The following is a 16,050-nucleotide window of genomic DNA, read 5'->3' on the forward strand; positions in this document are numbered from 1 at the left end:
AAAAGGCACGCCAGTGCATCAAATTTATTACTTCTTCTGTAGATACACTGATCTGCTGGGTTGCTTTTTTATTAGCTTTATATTTTTGCAAAAAGATAACTTGATAGTTGAACATCAATTTGATATTGAGATAAATACATTTCTAAGTGGGTGGGTTCAGGAGGCAGAGCCGTCTTCTGTCCTGACACTAAATAAAAACAGTCCCAGCTAGAAATTCTCCATTTTTTTTGAGAGGTGTTTGATTTAGATGTCTGATTACCTTCTGTCTCACAGGCTGTGCCTCAAGATCCTGGTAATGTTTAAATCATTAGTATTAGATACCATTCCTCTTCCTGTTCTTGAAATAGAAGCTGTGAACTCCTTTTCTGCACTGTTAGTGTAAGCTTTTCTACTGAGTAACTAATAACGTGAGTGTACTCAGGCACACACAGGCACGTAAAATACATTTTTGCATGCTTCCTATGACTAAGAGTTTTAAGGAGTCCAAATTAAAGTTTTTGCAATAAGATTTTAAATTCTCAGTTGATAGTTATGATTGCTCTGCTCTGTTGTGCTGGTTGTAAGCATATCACAGTGTGTATCCACTGCGAGGCTACGGGCGTCAGTGATTATTGCATGTTCTGCTCACAGAATCATGAGCCTTTTTAAAAGGTGGCTGGAGTTTAACTTTTAACAGGGTACTGTCGCTGGCTTTGAGTAATTCCTGAACTGAATGATGTGTTCAGAGACGATGGAACTCCAAGAGGACGTGCAAAGAGTGGGACAGAGGATGGGAACGCGTATTGTTCTCCTCTAACTGCCTTGACCACATCTTGTCGTATATTTGCATTTGTATAGTATGTGAAGATCATTTATTTTCTTTATTAGGTTAGATATCTTAATAAGGTTATGGGTATGAGTTATTATTAGATGGTAGCATTTGTTTATTTAATTAGCTAAATAATAACAGTGAAATTTTATTTTGAACTTAGTCATCATCTGTTAAACTACTGGAGCAGTTCAATAATTGACTGCTGCCATTAGCCATCCCAGAGTTAGCAAGCAAACCCATGAATTTTTGCAACAAAAGCAAAAAAATTGCTTCTGATGTGTTTGTTGACCACTGATCAGTAGGTGGTTAAGTGAAGGGAATTTTCTCACTTGTTCTAAAATGCAGGAAGCTAACCAGCATCTTCTCGCTGCAGTTACAACTTGAAAAGGCGAGAAAACAGGACAACTCCAACTGGAGCCTATCTGCTTCCCTGGCTGTTTCCTGGCTATGCTGCCGAGTTCTTGATGCGCAGGAAGTCAGTGTCTGTGCTGAACAGTTAAACACTGTGATTCAAGGAATAACAGCTCTAACAGGCAGAGAACATCATCTAAAGGGAGAAAATAATTGAACAAATAGCTCACCTAAGAGAGATGAAGGACAGAAAGGGACTTATCTTTCATGTTAATACTCTCAGTATTGTGAAAATGTGAGTTCCATGCACTATAAAAATTTATAAACTGCTATACTGGTTATCAGTGGGGGTTTTTTTATTTACTTGCTTGTGTCTGCAAGAAAAATATCTTTTTCAAAATTATCAAATACCTATTGAAGGTATTTGGTCCATGTTGTTATGGTCATATTGCAAATACTCACTCTGTGTGTAGAAGGAAAATGGTTCCCTTGGATTCTTGCCTGATACATTTTGAATAATAAAAATATGAAGCATACATTATTGGTAGTCTTGGGTTAAATGAAAAATTGGAAATCATACATTTAAAAATGCCACCTTGTTTGCTTTCTGGTTTGCTTAACTTTGAGAAATAGTAGCTGCCTTCTGGATGATGTTCTCAGATTCTGTACTCAACGGTAAGCGTCCATATCTGAGCAAGGAGCAGGGCGAGCTGCCTGTTGTTCATGTGTTGGCGTTTCTGTTCACCTGCTCTGTCCTGGCCTTTGTTTGGGGAGATGCCATTTTTATTCTTGACCATCTCTCCAAACACAGAACAATAACAGCAATTCCAGTCATACTATTTATGTGCCTAAGGGTTTTATGTCCTTCACTTGTCTCCCGTGTTTACTCTAGCCTTTGTTTCCCTTTCTTCCATTGCACTCTCCCTTTTCCCGTGGTTTAGCACATCCATCAACCTGGTTTTGCTCCTTGTGTTACCCCGTCCATTGCACAGGGCCCCTTCCTGCCCCGCGGTGTCCTCCCGTGCACTTACCAGATACTCCTGCTCTTTGTACTTTCAGTTCTCCTTCTGTTCCCTCCTGCATATAAACATTAATTCTTCTGACTCCCTTCAGTTTCTTGTTCCTTTTTACTACAACATTTCCCACTCCCTGCTGCCTCCTATGTCTGGTTTTTCGCAGCCTCTGACTGAGGTCATTGGAAATGTTGTCACCAGTCTTGATAATAGAACCAGGCTCTTGGTGACGGACGGACCCTCGTGCTTCATGGGAACAGCCTGCGTTCAGTCCCTGGGAAGCAAAAATTATGTTTTCTGCCTTTGCTAAGCCTCTACTGTCAGTTTGGAATTAGAGGGAAATAACTGAAAGCCCAAAACCATGCGATGCAGGGCACTCCTGAAAAGCAGCAAATACCAAAAGATCTGTGATGATTTGAGAGCTGGCAAACTGAAGTTCATCATCCCTATACTTAAAAGGTAGCGTACACATAGCAACATTACATATTTTACACTTAGATTTGTTACATTACGTATTTTACACTTATATTTATTTTAAGGAATGGTGTCTTTAGCCAGAGGCTGCAAAAAATGGGATCCCACAAGCTGCACAGCCACTTGCTTCCACCTTTCTATCACCTCCTCTTTGCTGGCAGAAATATTCATAGTGAATCGAATTAAGGAACTGATTTGGTTTTAAAGTAACCTTTGGGGGGGGATAGAGAGGTAATTTTAACCCAGATGAGTTTACCAGACTGTACAAACACTTGTGCCAACCCAAGAAAGAGGTGGGAGAAAATGGAGAGTGTGTCTTTTGGCTGCAGTACTAACTTATGTGAGTTTAAATTATTCCTGAAACTATTACCTGAGATTCTTTTATTCATAAGTAAAGCTTTCTTTAGAGCCTAAACAGAAGTATTTGGTTGTGTAATCCTTCACTGTAAGCAAAATATACTGCATCTAATCTATAAGCATATTGTTTGTACTACTGCAGTCACCGTGTGACTATATTTCTTCCAGTAAGTTAATAATTTCTATTATATATAATGTGGATAAGGCGGGAAAGGAAGAAATCAGAGCTCTGTGTAATGACATTAAGCTTTTAGGCGTATAGACAGCTTAAATGGACTCACAGCTGCTTAACATATGCCCTCTGCCTGAACTCGTTTTATCACTTGGTATCTGACTTCTCTCAACATATAAAAAGTTGATGTGATTGATAGTTGGTTATACAATATTTGTCAGGATGAACTAAATCATTATGTGTATAGATTCAAGAATATAGAAAAATAAAGCTGAAAGAACAACCACCAAAAATCCTGACATTTTTTCCATTCATTAAGCTTACTTAAAGCAACTCTTTTTTGTTTGCTGGAGTTAGTGGTTGCTGGTTTTTCTAAGCAGCAATTGCTGAGTGATTTAGAGGACATCTCTGCTCTTTTGTTTGGATTTCATTTGCGAAACCATTTAGAGTTATAAAACTGTCAACTTAAGAACATTCTATATATTTTGCCAGTGAGGGCCTCATGTATGCAGAGTTTATATTTTTTTCTCCATTTCATGTGCTGTTTGAATTCTCCAGCATATATCACAGTTCTTCTTTGGGCTGGTCATTAGAATAAATCCCCTGGCTGCCTTTACAGCAGCAGGAATCTTCAAAGTCATTATGAAATTGCATGTCAGATTAGTCATTAGATAAACGAGTGTATAAGGTCTGCTAACCACAGTACCTCGCCTTTGGCCAAGCCTAGCCTAGCAGGGTGGTAACAGAAGGCTATGCTGATGCTTAAAACCATGTGAAATTTAGAAGGCCTGACTGCAACTAGAATTGAATTGTACATCTAATCGTTAGAAAGCATAGACCAGAACTGTTAGTTATGTTAATTACTGTAGTTAAAACACAGTCTGGTACCTTTCTGAAGTCTCAGATTCCCTAAATTAACTACCAGCTGGGAGCTGAAAAATGTTATGCAAACTGTATTATCTACTACTAGGAGTTTTGCTCACTATGTTTCTCTCCTGCAGAATTCCTCTGGTGGTTAAGCTCAGCTTTAGCTTGTGTGGAAGTTGGAGGGCCCAGGTCTATCATCCTTCTGCACAAGGGCCATGTCTCATGGCCTTCCTGCTGGTCCTGTGTGTGGAAAACTCTGGAATATTGTCCAGGCGGTTTCATGTATTTATTTCAGATTTTGTACCTATTGTTCATAAGGTATGGCGGATTTAAGGTATCAGGTACTTAATCAAATTATATAAATGTTGATGTGACAAATCCAGAGCGAGAGAGGAGCTGTGTCACCTTTGGGGACTGAACAGCATCATGGCTCACTCTTTAAGGTTCTTTAATTATTTTTAAATTTTTTTTTTTTAAATTATTATTTTTCTCTGAGCAGCGTTTCCACCTTGTTGAATAACTCTGTCGTGTATGTTTTGCCAGGCACGACGGGGCCATATTTCCCGAGCCGAGGGCTCCGTGCAAGGCACAGGAGTGGGAGAGGCCCTGGCTGGGCTGCAGGACGCAAGGGCTGGCAGCTCGCTTTGCCACGTCGGGCCGTGCTGACTGCACCTACGAGGGCAGGCCCAGAAACATGCAAAAGAGCTGACATGCAGAAATGTATACAGACCAAAACAGTTTGGGAATGTTTACCCATTTGGAGGCTCCAGGAGCTATAACCCTTTTTGATTTTATGTATGTAAAAATGAATACATACTACGTGAAAGCAGAAAAGGTAGTTCGGTGATACATTGTGCTGAACACCTGCCTGAAAGTTAGGAATTTTTACACCGAGAAGTTCCACAATTGGTTTAAATTTATGTTACTTTGGGCAAGTTGCAAAGTTTGGCTTAAAACTGCCAACATGAACCATACTTCCTGTCATGAAAGTTGTCAAGAGTGTTTGATGAATCAGATTATTATCTTTCATTTCCAGTTGTATCCCAAGTCTAATCATAGCAAGATCTGGGTGTAGAAGTAAAAAGAAAAATAACACTGTAAACATTTTCAAAGCCAGGAAGAGTATGAATCATGCTCCTGTTTATAACTTGAAAGTTGGAATTTATCATGAATTTGCACCTCTTATTGTTACTGGATGCCTGGTTGGTCATGTCCAGTGGGAGATAAGTCAGTGCTTCAAAACCGCTTTGGAATTTAATAGGTGTTTTTAAGGGTGAATGACAGATTTTATGAAAGCGTTAAATAAACGAAGAGTTCATTCAAAGAATCTGGAAGAATCCTGTGCAGGAAGTAAAATGTTTTGTCTTTGCTATCTTCAAAGAAAAATAGGTGTTGATTTTCCTGGCTTCTCTAACTTTTCCAGTGTTCCCTACTCTCCTTGATTTCACATTTCAGTAACCGTGCTGCTTGCATCGCTGGCAGGAGGTCATCTCTCCATTTCTGCCTTACAACCTTATAGTATGATTTTAGCTCCCAGTGTTCCAGGGAAAGTACTCATTTCTGAAGAAAGTTTAAAAAAAGAAAAGGAAAAAATGAGAAAAATTTCTGTGTTGAACTTGATTTTTTTCTTTTGGAGATTGCAATTTTTTTTAAAGTATTTTAGGAAACATCTCAACTTTAATTTGCAACAGAGAAGTATGATATCTGCTTTCTCATTTCACATAATAGTGTAAGGTCTCATGTTAGGGTAGACTGTTTAATTTGATTTGAGGTTGATTTTTCTGTTTCAAAATATGTTGTATTGTTTGCAAGTAAAAAGAAATATGAAGCTTTTCTGTTGTTCTGACATCTTGGCTGTTTTCCAGACTAGTTAAATTTTTGGAAAAATTTCTTGAGGACCAGAATTTCCCTTGAGATGGACCTTCTATTTGCTATTAATCTCTCTCTTCCTTTGCTCTCCTTTTCTTCTGTCAAGCCTAAACTTCACTTTCAAAGCTTTGCAATCTATTCCGCCTCTTGCCATTATCCGGTATGCCCCATGGAGGCGTTGACTCTTCTTTCACTAACAATTCGAACATTTACCTTTGACGGTCTGCGTTTTCTAGTGACCATGTCCAGTGCTTTTTGCTGTGCTGCCCTGCGCGCAATCGAGAAGTTGGTTGTTGTTCCTACTTAAAACTTTCCTTTCTTTTGATCCTGCAGAATTACATGGTAACAGAACAGGTATGTGATAAATTTCATCCTCCTGTTAGTGGGCTGGTCCATGCTTTCTCGTATTTCACATGTTACTCTGTCTGTAATTATCCACTGTATTTTATACTTAACTTTAAAATCATATGGGTAAGTGTCCTTTTCTGTAATGCTTGTAGTTGGTTTATCAAAGATGTAAAATGTAACTTCTGCATGTAAAGCTTGGCTTTGAAACTAACATGAGTTGTAAATTCAGTTCATGTAAATTTATTTTATAAATATGTGTAAACTACTTATTATTGAAATGTAGATTAATACAATTTTATTTTAGGATAACTACTAGATGCCTTAATTCCAAAATAAGCAACCACCACCACCAAACACCTTGTTTTTTGCTGCTTTTACAATTATATCCTTCAGTGTGGTCTGCTGAAATACATCAGGTTTTATGGAGAATTTTAACTAAACAGTCAACAGGTTTCAATTTAGGGTCTTAAATCATAATTGTTTTTCAATTTTCTGCTCTGCCTCACAAAAGCATAATGAGGGCACACCTGATGCTATAAAAACCAGATGTCATTTCAGTATTCCAGGACTGTGTGATGAATTTGGAGAGCTAAAGAGTGAGTGTCATGGACGTAGAGTTATCAGGGAGCTCACAAGAACAGGATGTAAAGCGTTGCTAAATAAACAGGATTTGGGAATGGATTTTACTTTAATTTCAGAGACTTTCAAAATGCTGAAAATATGGATGGAATTTTCTGAAGGAACTTTCAGAAAATCAATTCAAACTGACAAACAATATGTTCAAATTCTTTCTTCCTACCGGTCACATTTAACAAGACAGTGCTACTTGCATTTGATCATTGTGAAGAGCAGCAAGCAGACCTGAAGGAAAGCTAGATCGTGTAATTCATGCCTACTCAGAAAGACGTTATGCCTTCACCTTTCTCCTTGAGACAAGACTTCTTAGAACAGGATGTTCAGTGGGAACTGAATTGTACATGAGGTGCAAGTGGAGCTTTATAGTATTTGTTTCTTTAAACAGGTTCAAATTCCGCATACAGGGGTTCAAAGGTCTATTAATGCAAATTATATATATTTACAAGAGTAATCATTTTGCAGAAATTAATTGTCACAAAGTCACCCATCTCTGGTTATCGCTGGGCATTATGTCAAATGCAGAAATCTGTAAAGTCCACCACATTCATTCCTTATTTTGTGTTAAGATGTCTCTCTCTTCATAACCAGACTTTGGGTCCAGTTCTTTGTCTCCCAAACCATTTATCCTATTGTAAAGCAAATCAGATGGGAAGACGTGAGTTGAGGTTGTTGATACCCAGTTGTGGTATGGCTGTGCAGGGCAGTCAAGGAGCTGCTTGTGTTCTGGGTGTTGCTGTGGGTGTCTGTTTTAGGGCTGTTGAATCATGAAATGAATACATTCTGCTGAAGAAAAGAATCCTGCCCGCTCCGTTTTCTTGAGTGTCATGTTCATTTGAAAGGGATGGCAACACTCTTTTTCCACCAGTGCAGACCCAAGTATTATGTTTCACCCAAGATGGTCTATCCAGGTGTTTAGCATACCCTGATGTTTGCACTTACATTGTTCAATTTTAGCATTTTTGGAATAGCCATTCAACTTGTTTTGTAGAATCCCAGATCTTTCCCTTCATAAAGATTTAGGTGAAATTAAAACAAAATGTTTGTCCTTCCACCTTTAAAATAATTTCATCTACTTTGCTGACTATTACTGTTTTCAGAAAGCTCTTTTACTAACATATGTTGCTGTAAGGACAATTGGCATCAACTATTTGGAACTCTTGACTGTGGTGAAGATGTGGAGTACTCCTAATGATAGGGGACTATCAAGACTAGTAGAAACATGAGAAACAGGTTCCCATTAATTCTAATTTGTTGTATCCAACTCAGTAAAGCAACATGGGATTCTTCCAGATCTCCATGCTCTAAAGGAAGAGTGTGAAGGACTGGGTTCAGGGAACCTGCTGCAATAACAGTGGCATGGCTGAAAAACTTTGACAAGTCATGCCTTGTGGTATGACTGCTAGAATACCTGTATTTGGTCAAAACTTACGAATGAGAAAATACTTTTTTTTCTGTGTTATGTGTTTGAAAAGAACACATCCCATTAACAGTAAATGTTGTGGAAAGTCATACCACTTAGCTTCTGAAAAATGCATCACTATGAACAAAATTACCTTGCACTCTGCTTTAAAGATAATGTATTTTCTGTTGTGGGAGGAGTAATGGGGAGGAATATCATTTGAGCTTGAGAATGTCGATACAAGTGATATGTATTGTGTAAGTCACACCTAAGCTTTCCTTGTTTGAAATTTTAAGTGAAGACTTCAATGAGTTCCTCTGCATAAGGATAAATTTAGCTCCAAGTGCAGTGCAAGACAGATTTGTTGATTGGTGTGGGAGTGATTGCTGTGATTCCCGAACTATGAAGGTGCTGTCATTTCTGCAAAGGATCTGTGCAGGGGGAGGCAAAACATGGAACAGATTTTGAAAAGGGGAATCGTGGGTCTGTGGATATGCCCAAAAATTCATATGGAATCGTATTCTATTATGAATCACAACTTTGCTTTTTTATTGTAAATATTGGTCTTTAATTATATATTCAGCTCTAACTTTGTGACTGTTTTGTGTGAAGAGTTCAAAACTGGACTGATAAAATCAGCGTAAAAACTTAATATTTAAATATAGTCTCAGCTATTTTCATAGCTTGATCAGAATAGTTCGTGCTTTAATAATACTTAAACTTAGTGCAAAAAATAACAGTGTCTTACTTTCGGTCATGGAGGTGTTCTCCAGGTCATTCTTTAAGTGTGTGAGTCATTTCCATTTCCATGTCATGTGAAAATAACAAAATCACCCTTAAAAGGCTGCGTTTTCCAAAGACAGAGCAACATTGCACCTGCAGAAATACACATGCACTTGCTGTACTAAATTCTTGCATTCTGTCTGCTGGTACTGCAATGGAGCAGATGCTGGGAAGTCTTTTCTCTCTACCATCAGCATCATCTTGACTGTGTACCCTACATGTTTGGGATAACGAGGTGCCGAAACATTGAGTGGAAGTGGAGGCATCCAGTTCCTCCGCAGCCCTCTCTGGCAGTGAGCGTGTGTGTTGCTGTCAACACCTAATGATGACCGGCATGAAGGGGGCAAGCGTGGTTGCTCTTGCACCACAGGCACCTATTTATTATCTGTTCCAGTGAATTCCTGCCACTGCTGGAAAAGAGATGTAGCTATCATCATTTTTGTTTGCCTTGCAAAAGGCAGGCTTTGATTTCAGCCTCACGTCTCACTGAAGTCTAGATAAATCGTCTGAAGTTGGCCAACAACTTGAGAAGAATGTTGTGATCTACAGCTGTGATCTGTGATACCCATTTCTATAGGGGTATCTGTATAAAACCTGCCTGCATTAGGGTAATGGCAGAATATACACGTGCTGGGTAAACCTGTGTCGGTCATTCCTAAACAACATGCCAGAAATCCCCCTTGGCTGTATTAACGAGTAATTCCAAAGTTATTTTCAACAGAACAATCAGGCCAGCCCCCGTGCAAGCAAGTTGCTGTAATTCGTGATACAGATCAGCACACAGAACTCGGTGCAAGTATGTACTGTATGTGGCTGCTATGGTGATTAAAATACATAAATAAAATAGATAAATATGGGCCATATTAGAAATTCATTACTGGCACTCTCTCAGATCACAGTCAGCTCCAGCGTGCGGGGTCAGTCGTGTTTCCTTACTCCAAGCAGGCCCTCCTGGACTTACGCAATGGCCCTGTCCTACCTTGTCAACCAGCAAATTCATGCAAAACCAGTAAACAAAGGGCTTTTGTGCATGTTTTATAGTTCAGTGAGGATTAGTGGCCTGACACAATTTTCAGACGGGACAAGCTTAGTGTTAACTTGCCCGAGGTTAACGAGGGAGGCCAAAGCAGAAAGGTCTTGCTCTGATTTCGGATGCAGTACAGAGAATTGTTAAAAGCTGGTTCTGCTTACCTGGGTCGGCGCCTCGGTCACGTGTTTCCTAACGTTTCTGCTGCTTTAGGATGTGGATGGTGCCGATCTCAGGCGCTTGCTTGCAGTTCTTCCCGCAGCTTCAGAGGTCCCCTCCGCCGTGGTGGACATCCTAGCCTGTACGTGGGCTCTGGCTGAATCAGATTCCTGCTTTTCTTTCCCCTCTCACCTCTTAGCATTCTCCGACCGTAAAATCCATCCCTTTCCTGAAATGCAGAACGATGCACTTGTCCGATGAAGTTTTTCCAGGCGGGATTCAAATTCCAAACAAGCCTTTCATTTCCTTCGCGCTGCGGGGAGAGCGAAGGCAGGGAGGCGAAGGAAAGCGCTCGCTTCCTTTAAATCCCCACCAGCGTCTTCCCCGCGCTGGAAGCGAAGCAGCTTGTCATGGTGATCTTCAGAGTTTAACTTTAGGGGGGAGGGAGAAAGTGGAAAGCAAACTGAATGCTGTAGTGGAGATTTCTCTCTTCCCCCACTGGGCCCCTTGCCGACTGTTTTTATTGATTTCAATCACTGGAGGCTAGCTGGCTCTCAGAAGAAACACTGTGTAATGTGTTCTTTCCTGGCTTTCATTAAAGAAACTCAATGCAGCGCGGTCACGCTGCCGAGCTCGCCTGGCAACCTGCCTACACCCTGTGGTACCTCTTTCATTGGAGGAGATCGAGCTCGTGGTTTGGGGTTCTTTTATTTATTTATTTTTTTTTAAATTCTCCAGCAAGGATTTCAAAACAGCCTCTGCTCTGCTTCTACCTCCTCTTGCAGCCCAAAGCCTTTTTAAACTTCGGAAGGAATTGTCAGCACCCCTAAAGAGGACGACTTTGGTGGCAATGAAAACGCTGAGCGCTGCGACAGTCTCGTGCTCCTTCTATTAAAATTCCTCTGTGTGTTTTTGGGGAGGGGTTAAAAGGGCTGTGTGTAAGCCACGGGGATGTGGATACAAATGATTTCCTTAGGTTTTCCTTCTTTTTTTTTTTTTTTTCTTCCTTATTCCATCTTCTCCCGATTGGTTAACGTGGTTTAATTAAGAGTAAGGGAGTAAGCAAAATTCTCCGAGAAATATGTGAAAATTCCTGGCAGTGCTGTAGTTGCAAATGAAGCAAAACTGCATTCCCCAAGCCTGCAGTCGTGGTAGTGTCTGAAATATTTCTGTTATATTCAGGACTGTGATACTGGTGGAGAAAAATGAGAAATAAAATATGGTACTAATTTATGCCTTAGAACTTAATCTGCTATAGTATGTATATTATAGGAGCAAACAATCTAGAAAGTGGAATTCAACAAGCTAGGGTCTGTAGATCATATTGTTCTGTGTGTCTATAAATGCTTCATTTAATTTAGTAAATTCAAGTTCATTTTCTTCTTATTTAGCAGTTCCTAGTGATAACACTTTATGTGCTCCTCAGAATTGGCTGTAAATCTGTGAAACATGTAAAGATCACAAAGTTGTAAATTAAGCCTGAGTTCAAGCTAATAAAGGTGCATCTATTCAGAATGACAGCTGCAAATTTAGGGTGCTCCCTGATCACTTCTGCTTGTGAGATACTGTAGCTGTCTACACAAGGACACTTTTTTTTTTTTTTTTTTTTTTTCATTTTACATGACCACTAATAGAATCCTTTCCTGGATCAGAAAGATAAAAGGCTTGTTCTTATTTAAATCTGGCTTCCTGCAGAACTTGTTTGAGGCTTTTTTCTGCCTGGGTTGCATCTACAGAAACCTTTCCAAGTCAACTTAATGTAAGTTATTCCCAGTGGTTTTGTTGTGAGGAGTCAAGATTCTAAAAACACCTACCTTTTATGAAAAATTTTAAATTTTTTTCTTTGAGTAACTTATAATTTTTAAAAAAATCTTCCTCTGTAAGCGCTACAGATGTGATGTAAGGAGGTGTATTTCTACAAATGTTACTTTTCATTCAAAATTTGCTTTCTGCATGGTAATGAAATTTCATATGCCCTCTCTGATCATACTACTTCTCTTCCTAAGGTGCTAAATGATAGAAAATAGTTATTTAAATTCAATATGGCCGTGACCTATTTTATGCGAATTCTATAGCTGTAGTTGTAGCACAGCTCTTTGGCAAGCCTCAGGTAGTAAATCATTTGGTAATCTTTTTTTTAGGAACCTTGCATCTAAGGATTTGCCAGCCTTTCTTCTTTGTAGGTTTTGAACTGTGTTTATAGATTCCGCTTTTTGTTTTTAAGCTGGCAGATGGCCAGTTATTTATCTGAGTTCATATGTATTGTGTAAGACAAACAGAACGTTTTGCATTCTGGTATTGTGCACGGGGCATTTTGGGGGCAAAAGGCTACTTGTAAGCCGAAGCCATTGTGTGACAGGTCGGTAACTCCTCATCGGTTTGTAGTCAGTGAATAAAGCCCCTTTTGACGTTTCTCTATATTAAAAGTTATGAAATAACATGAGTTTAATGAACAAACAAGGGAATACAATGCTCCTACTATGAAATAAGCCATATCATCCATATCTCCATCTTTCTCTTCAGAGTTCAAAGATTTGACACCGCTTAATACGTTTGTCACTGTTAGTCAAGTTATAATTTATTCCTCTGAATTTCTGCTGTTGCTTGTTTTGCTGTTGTACAGACTTGTGTTGCTGGGCTGGTAGAAAAGGATAAAAGTCTATCGGCTTTTAGAGGAGCTGGATTCACTGGTCCTAATAAATAGTAAATTTGGTGTTGTGGCTTGGTCTGTGGTTACTGCTATAGGTTTAGCAGCAAAACCAAAGCCCTGAACAGGTGGAAAGTTCAGACCTACACAGGCGAATCCCAAAGGCAAATTTGTAATAAATGAGTATTCGGTTCATTGTGGCAATTCTTCAGAGTTTCTGACTCTGACAACCTTATTCTGTGCTGGCAGCAAACAATTAGGGATGCAACTGTAGGAGTCTTTGAAACAGTGATGAGCGAGGAGGAGGGACAGAAAGAAGTCTTACAAGATGTCTTCAATTCTACTCAAGTATGAGGCAGTCGAGGACTTTTGGGTAACTGTAAATCTGGAAACAAATTACGAAATGCACTTAGTGCTCTGCTGAAACACAACACAATTAGTGTGCTGTTAATACCGTCTTGGTACTGGCTGCCCAGCTATTACAGTTCAGAGTCCCCTGGCAGCATAAGCTTTTATGCAGATGTCTCTGAAAAACTACACCTGTTTGGTTTCTTGCTGCAGAAAAAAGGGTCAGATATCTTCAAGAAATCCTGTCTTGGGTACATCTTTCTGCCAGTTTCTCTTGGAGTTATAGTTACTGTTCTCTGTTCCGAATGGCTTAGCAGGACTGCTTTACACTATCGAATGCTTTACTTCAGTTTGAGATGGCTCCCCTTCTGTGATGGGTAAACTGTTTCCTAAAGATGCCTTACAAAATGTTTCAAATTTGTGCAATATTTCCAGATTATAAAAATAATGGAATACTTTAACTGGTATCTAAAACTGCCACAGCTGAAGCCTCCAGATATTTTGAATCAGATGTCTGAGACTATTTACAGTACATTACTATGTTTACATCTAATTCAGAAATTTAGAGGCTGGCATTGATGAAAGGCACTGTGTTGGCAGTCCCAGCACTTTCCATGCAGATGGACATGGTATAGCATGAACTTTGGGAATTTCCTTGAAGATTCCCGAGCTCACATCTCCATACCCTTGCAAAGATGACATGGGGTTTTATGAGCGTAAGTGTTAAAGATTTGGGGGTCTGTCTTTTATTCAAAATATGGCATCCAGTGGCAATATCCCTCTTAGCGCCTTTTCAGGCCTTCTGGAAAGTTTCCAAGTGGAAGACTCCCACCTCCTTAATCACGAGAAAACACTGGCTCTCCTCTGAATGTCATTCATTCGAGTGTACTGACCTAGCCTGACCTTGTTTAGATTGAGATCTAATGAGCCCAGGGTCCGAGGTGGTGTGGTAGCTCTCAGCAGGCTTTGCAAATAAGCAAGTGTTGTGTTTCTTCTGTGTGCACGTGGTTTAAATTTATCACATCAATAAACAAGTGTCTCATGCTCAAATACAGACTTCACAATGTTGTAGTTAAGATTAAATTGTAGCACTACAAATTGTGATGTCACTTTGTAATTATAGAAGGAGACAACGTGGAATATTTATAACCTCAAAAATAATGAAGTCCTGTTGGTTGGGGTTTTTTTTAATTTAAATAATACTAAAACTGTTAATCTGAATGGCTCTCAAACTTTGGACGCATCTTTCAGAAAACCACTCACACTAGTAGTTCAGGGAAAGCGAAATTAAAAAATAAGGCCGTTGATTTAAAGAAAGGAGAGATGCATCAGTAGAGTATTGTAACAGAGATCATCCAAGTTAAAATAAATACAGCTAGGCTTTACATTCCAGTGAGAGGTATGGTTTTGTTTTCTTTCGAGTCCCTGTTTTCAGGGAAGGTTGGTTTTGGTTGTGTCGTTGTTTTTTAAATTGCGATAAAACTACCCTCAGCTTCAGTGGAGAATATACCACTAAACGTAGGTATTTTATGAAGCACGTAAAACTTGAGGCTTTCAAATTAAAAACCAGTCAAGGCCAAATTGTGGTACATACTACTAGATGAATCAAGTCGACGTGGATGGGTAAAAGTATAGTTGCAACTAGAAAAGTTGTTTGAGCTGTAAAGTTGGGAGTGCTCTCGCAGCGCGTGTGCTGGGGGTCCCAAAGAGAAGCGCGATGACGCGGGTTGCCCTGGGCTGCTGCCGTGGGCTAGCAGGAGGTCCCTGAACCCCGGCTCCTTCACGCCAGACCCCGCAGGGAGAACAACGCTCTTGTTTCAGACAGCCCACGGTGCAGCAATTGCGATGCTGGAAACAAATGTTGTTAGGGCTCGGTATTTACATTGGGACCTACAGGGTGGGAGCAACTTGTTTTGTTTTTAATGGAGCGGTCGGGGAGAGGGATAAAAAGCTTTTTGATAATGTGAGGAATGTGGGGGGAAGGGATGGTACAGAGATATGCATTTACTGTAAGTATGAAGGAGCAGAGGCCGCTGTATCAGACCGGCTCTAATGATGTGCCACAGTCACTTTATTTGAAAGCTTCGTGGCTCACAGAAAAGTAAACAAATTCATTACATTATTTTTAAAAGAAGATTAACTGTAGAGTGTCGTGTGTTGGACAGCTGCTGTAGTAATCTTTTACAAACACTTTACAAATGACCACCCTCAGTGTTTTCCTGGGCTTTGTGTGGCTGGATTGTTATTTTAGTAAGTACCAGGGTGGCTTTTCCAATGAAAACGTTGTTTCCTGTATGACAATTATGTACCTCCCTGCACCCTAAATATTATTTCGTTCTCAGCATGAGTTATAAAACGTCTTCTATACAAATGCAACATATGTTGCTTTTTTGCATGGGTTTGCACATGGATGCTGGCTATTCCATAAAAGTAGCTAAAAAGGTTTTTTTTAAACAAAAAAAGCAAATCCTCTTTACTGTCCCATTCCCATTTATTCTAATTTCTGCTTTCTTGCCCTTTTTTGGTCTTTGAAAACAGAAAGTTGAAAAGACGAGTCAGGGTAAACTTAGATGATACATGAATTGAAACTGAGCAAATTTTAGTCCTCAGCAGGTGTCTTTGGCAAATAAGGTTGTGTTCAGGTATTGTCTTGTTTCACCATCCTTTGCTTGAATGCCAGAAAGAATAATGTTATTTAGCACCACGTCTGGATTTTCATTTGAAAGCACTCGACAAACACGAATTGATATCACACTATGGGTTTGTGGGTTTATAAAGTGCTTTTACCC

At 39.6% G+C, this 16,050-nt stretch overlaps 2 protein-coding genes across 5 annotated transcripts in view; one reads left to right on the forward strand and one right to left on the reverse strand.

Moving 5' to 3' along the window:
* The window catches only part of GPR146 (G protein-coupled receptor 146), a 51,940-nt gene extending 40,839 nt beyond the window's left edge, over positions 1-11,101 (reverse strand). The window contains exon 1 of the mRNA XM_075767686.1: positions 10,272-11,101. The gene's annotated coding sequence lies outside the window, so the exon portion shown is untranslated. The remainder of the gene's footprint in view (positions 1-10,271) is intronic.
* The window catches only part of CHLSN (cholesin), a 130,196-nt gene that overhangs the window by 85,736 nt on the left and 28,410 nt on the right, over positions 1-16,050 (forward strand). Inside the window, exon 1 of one of the 4 annotated variants that reach the window (XM_075767693.1) lies at positions 13,825-13,977. The exons of the other annotated variants lie outside the window; for them this stretch is intronic. Within the exon in view, the coding sequence (XP_075623808.1) occupies positions 13,957-13,977 (21 nt within the window). The 5' untranslated portion in view covers positions 13,825-13,956. Of the gene's footprint in view, positions 1-13,824; positions 13,978-16,050 lie in introns of those variants that run through there. 4 annotated transcript variants of the gene reach the window in all.

This window comes from Balearica regulorum, chromosome 15 (genome assembly GCF_011004875.1).
Source record: "Balearica regulorum gibbericeps isolate bBalReg1 chromosome 15, bBalReg1.pri, whole genome shotgun sequence".
Taxonomy (NCBI): Eukaryota; Metazoa; Chordata; class Aves; order Gruiformes; family Gruidae; genus Balearica; species Balearica regulorum.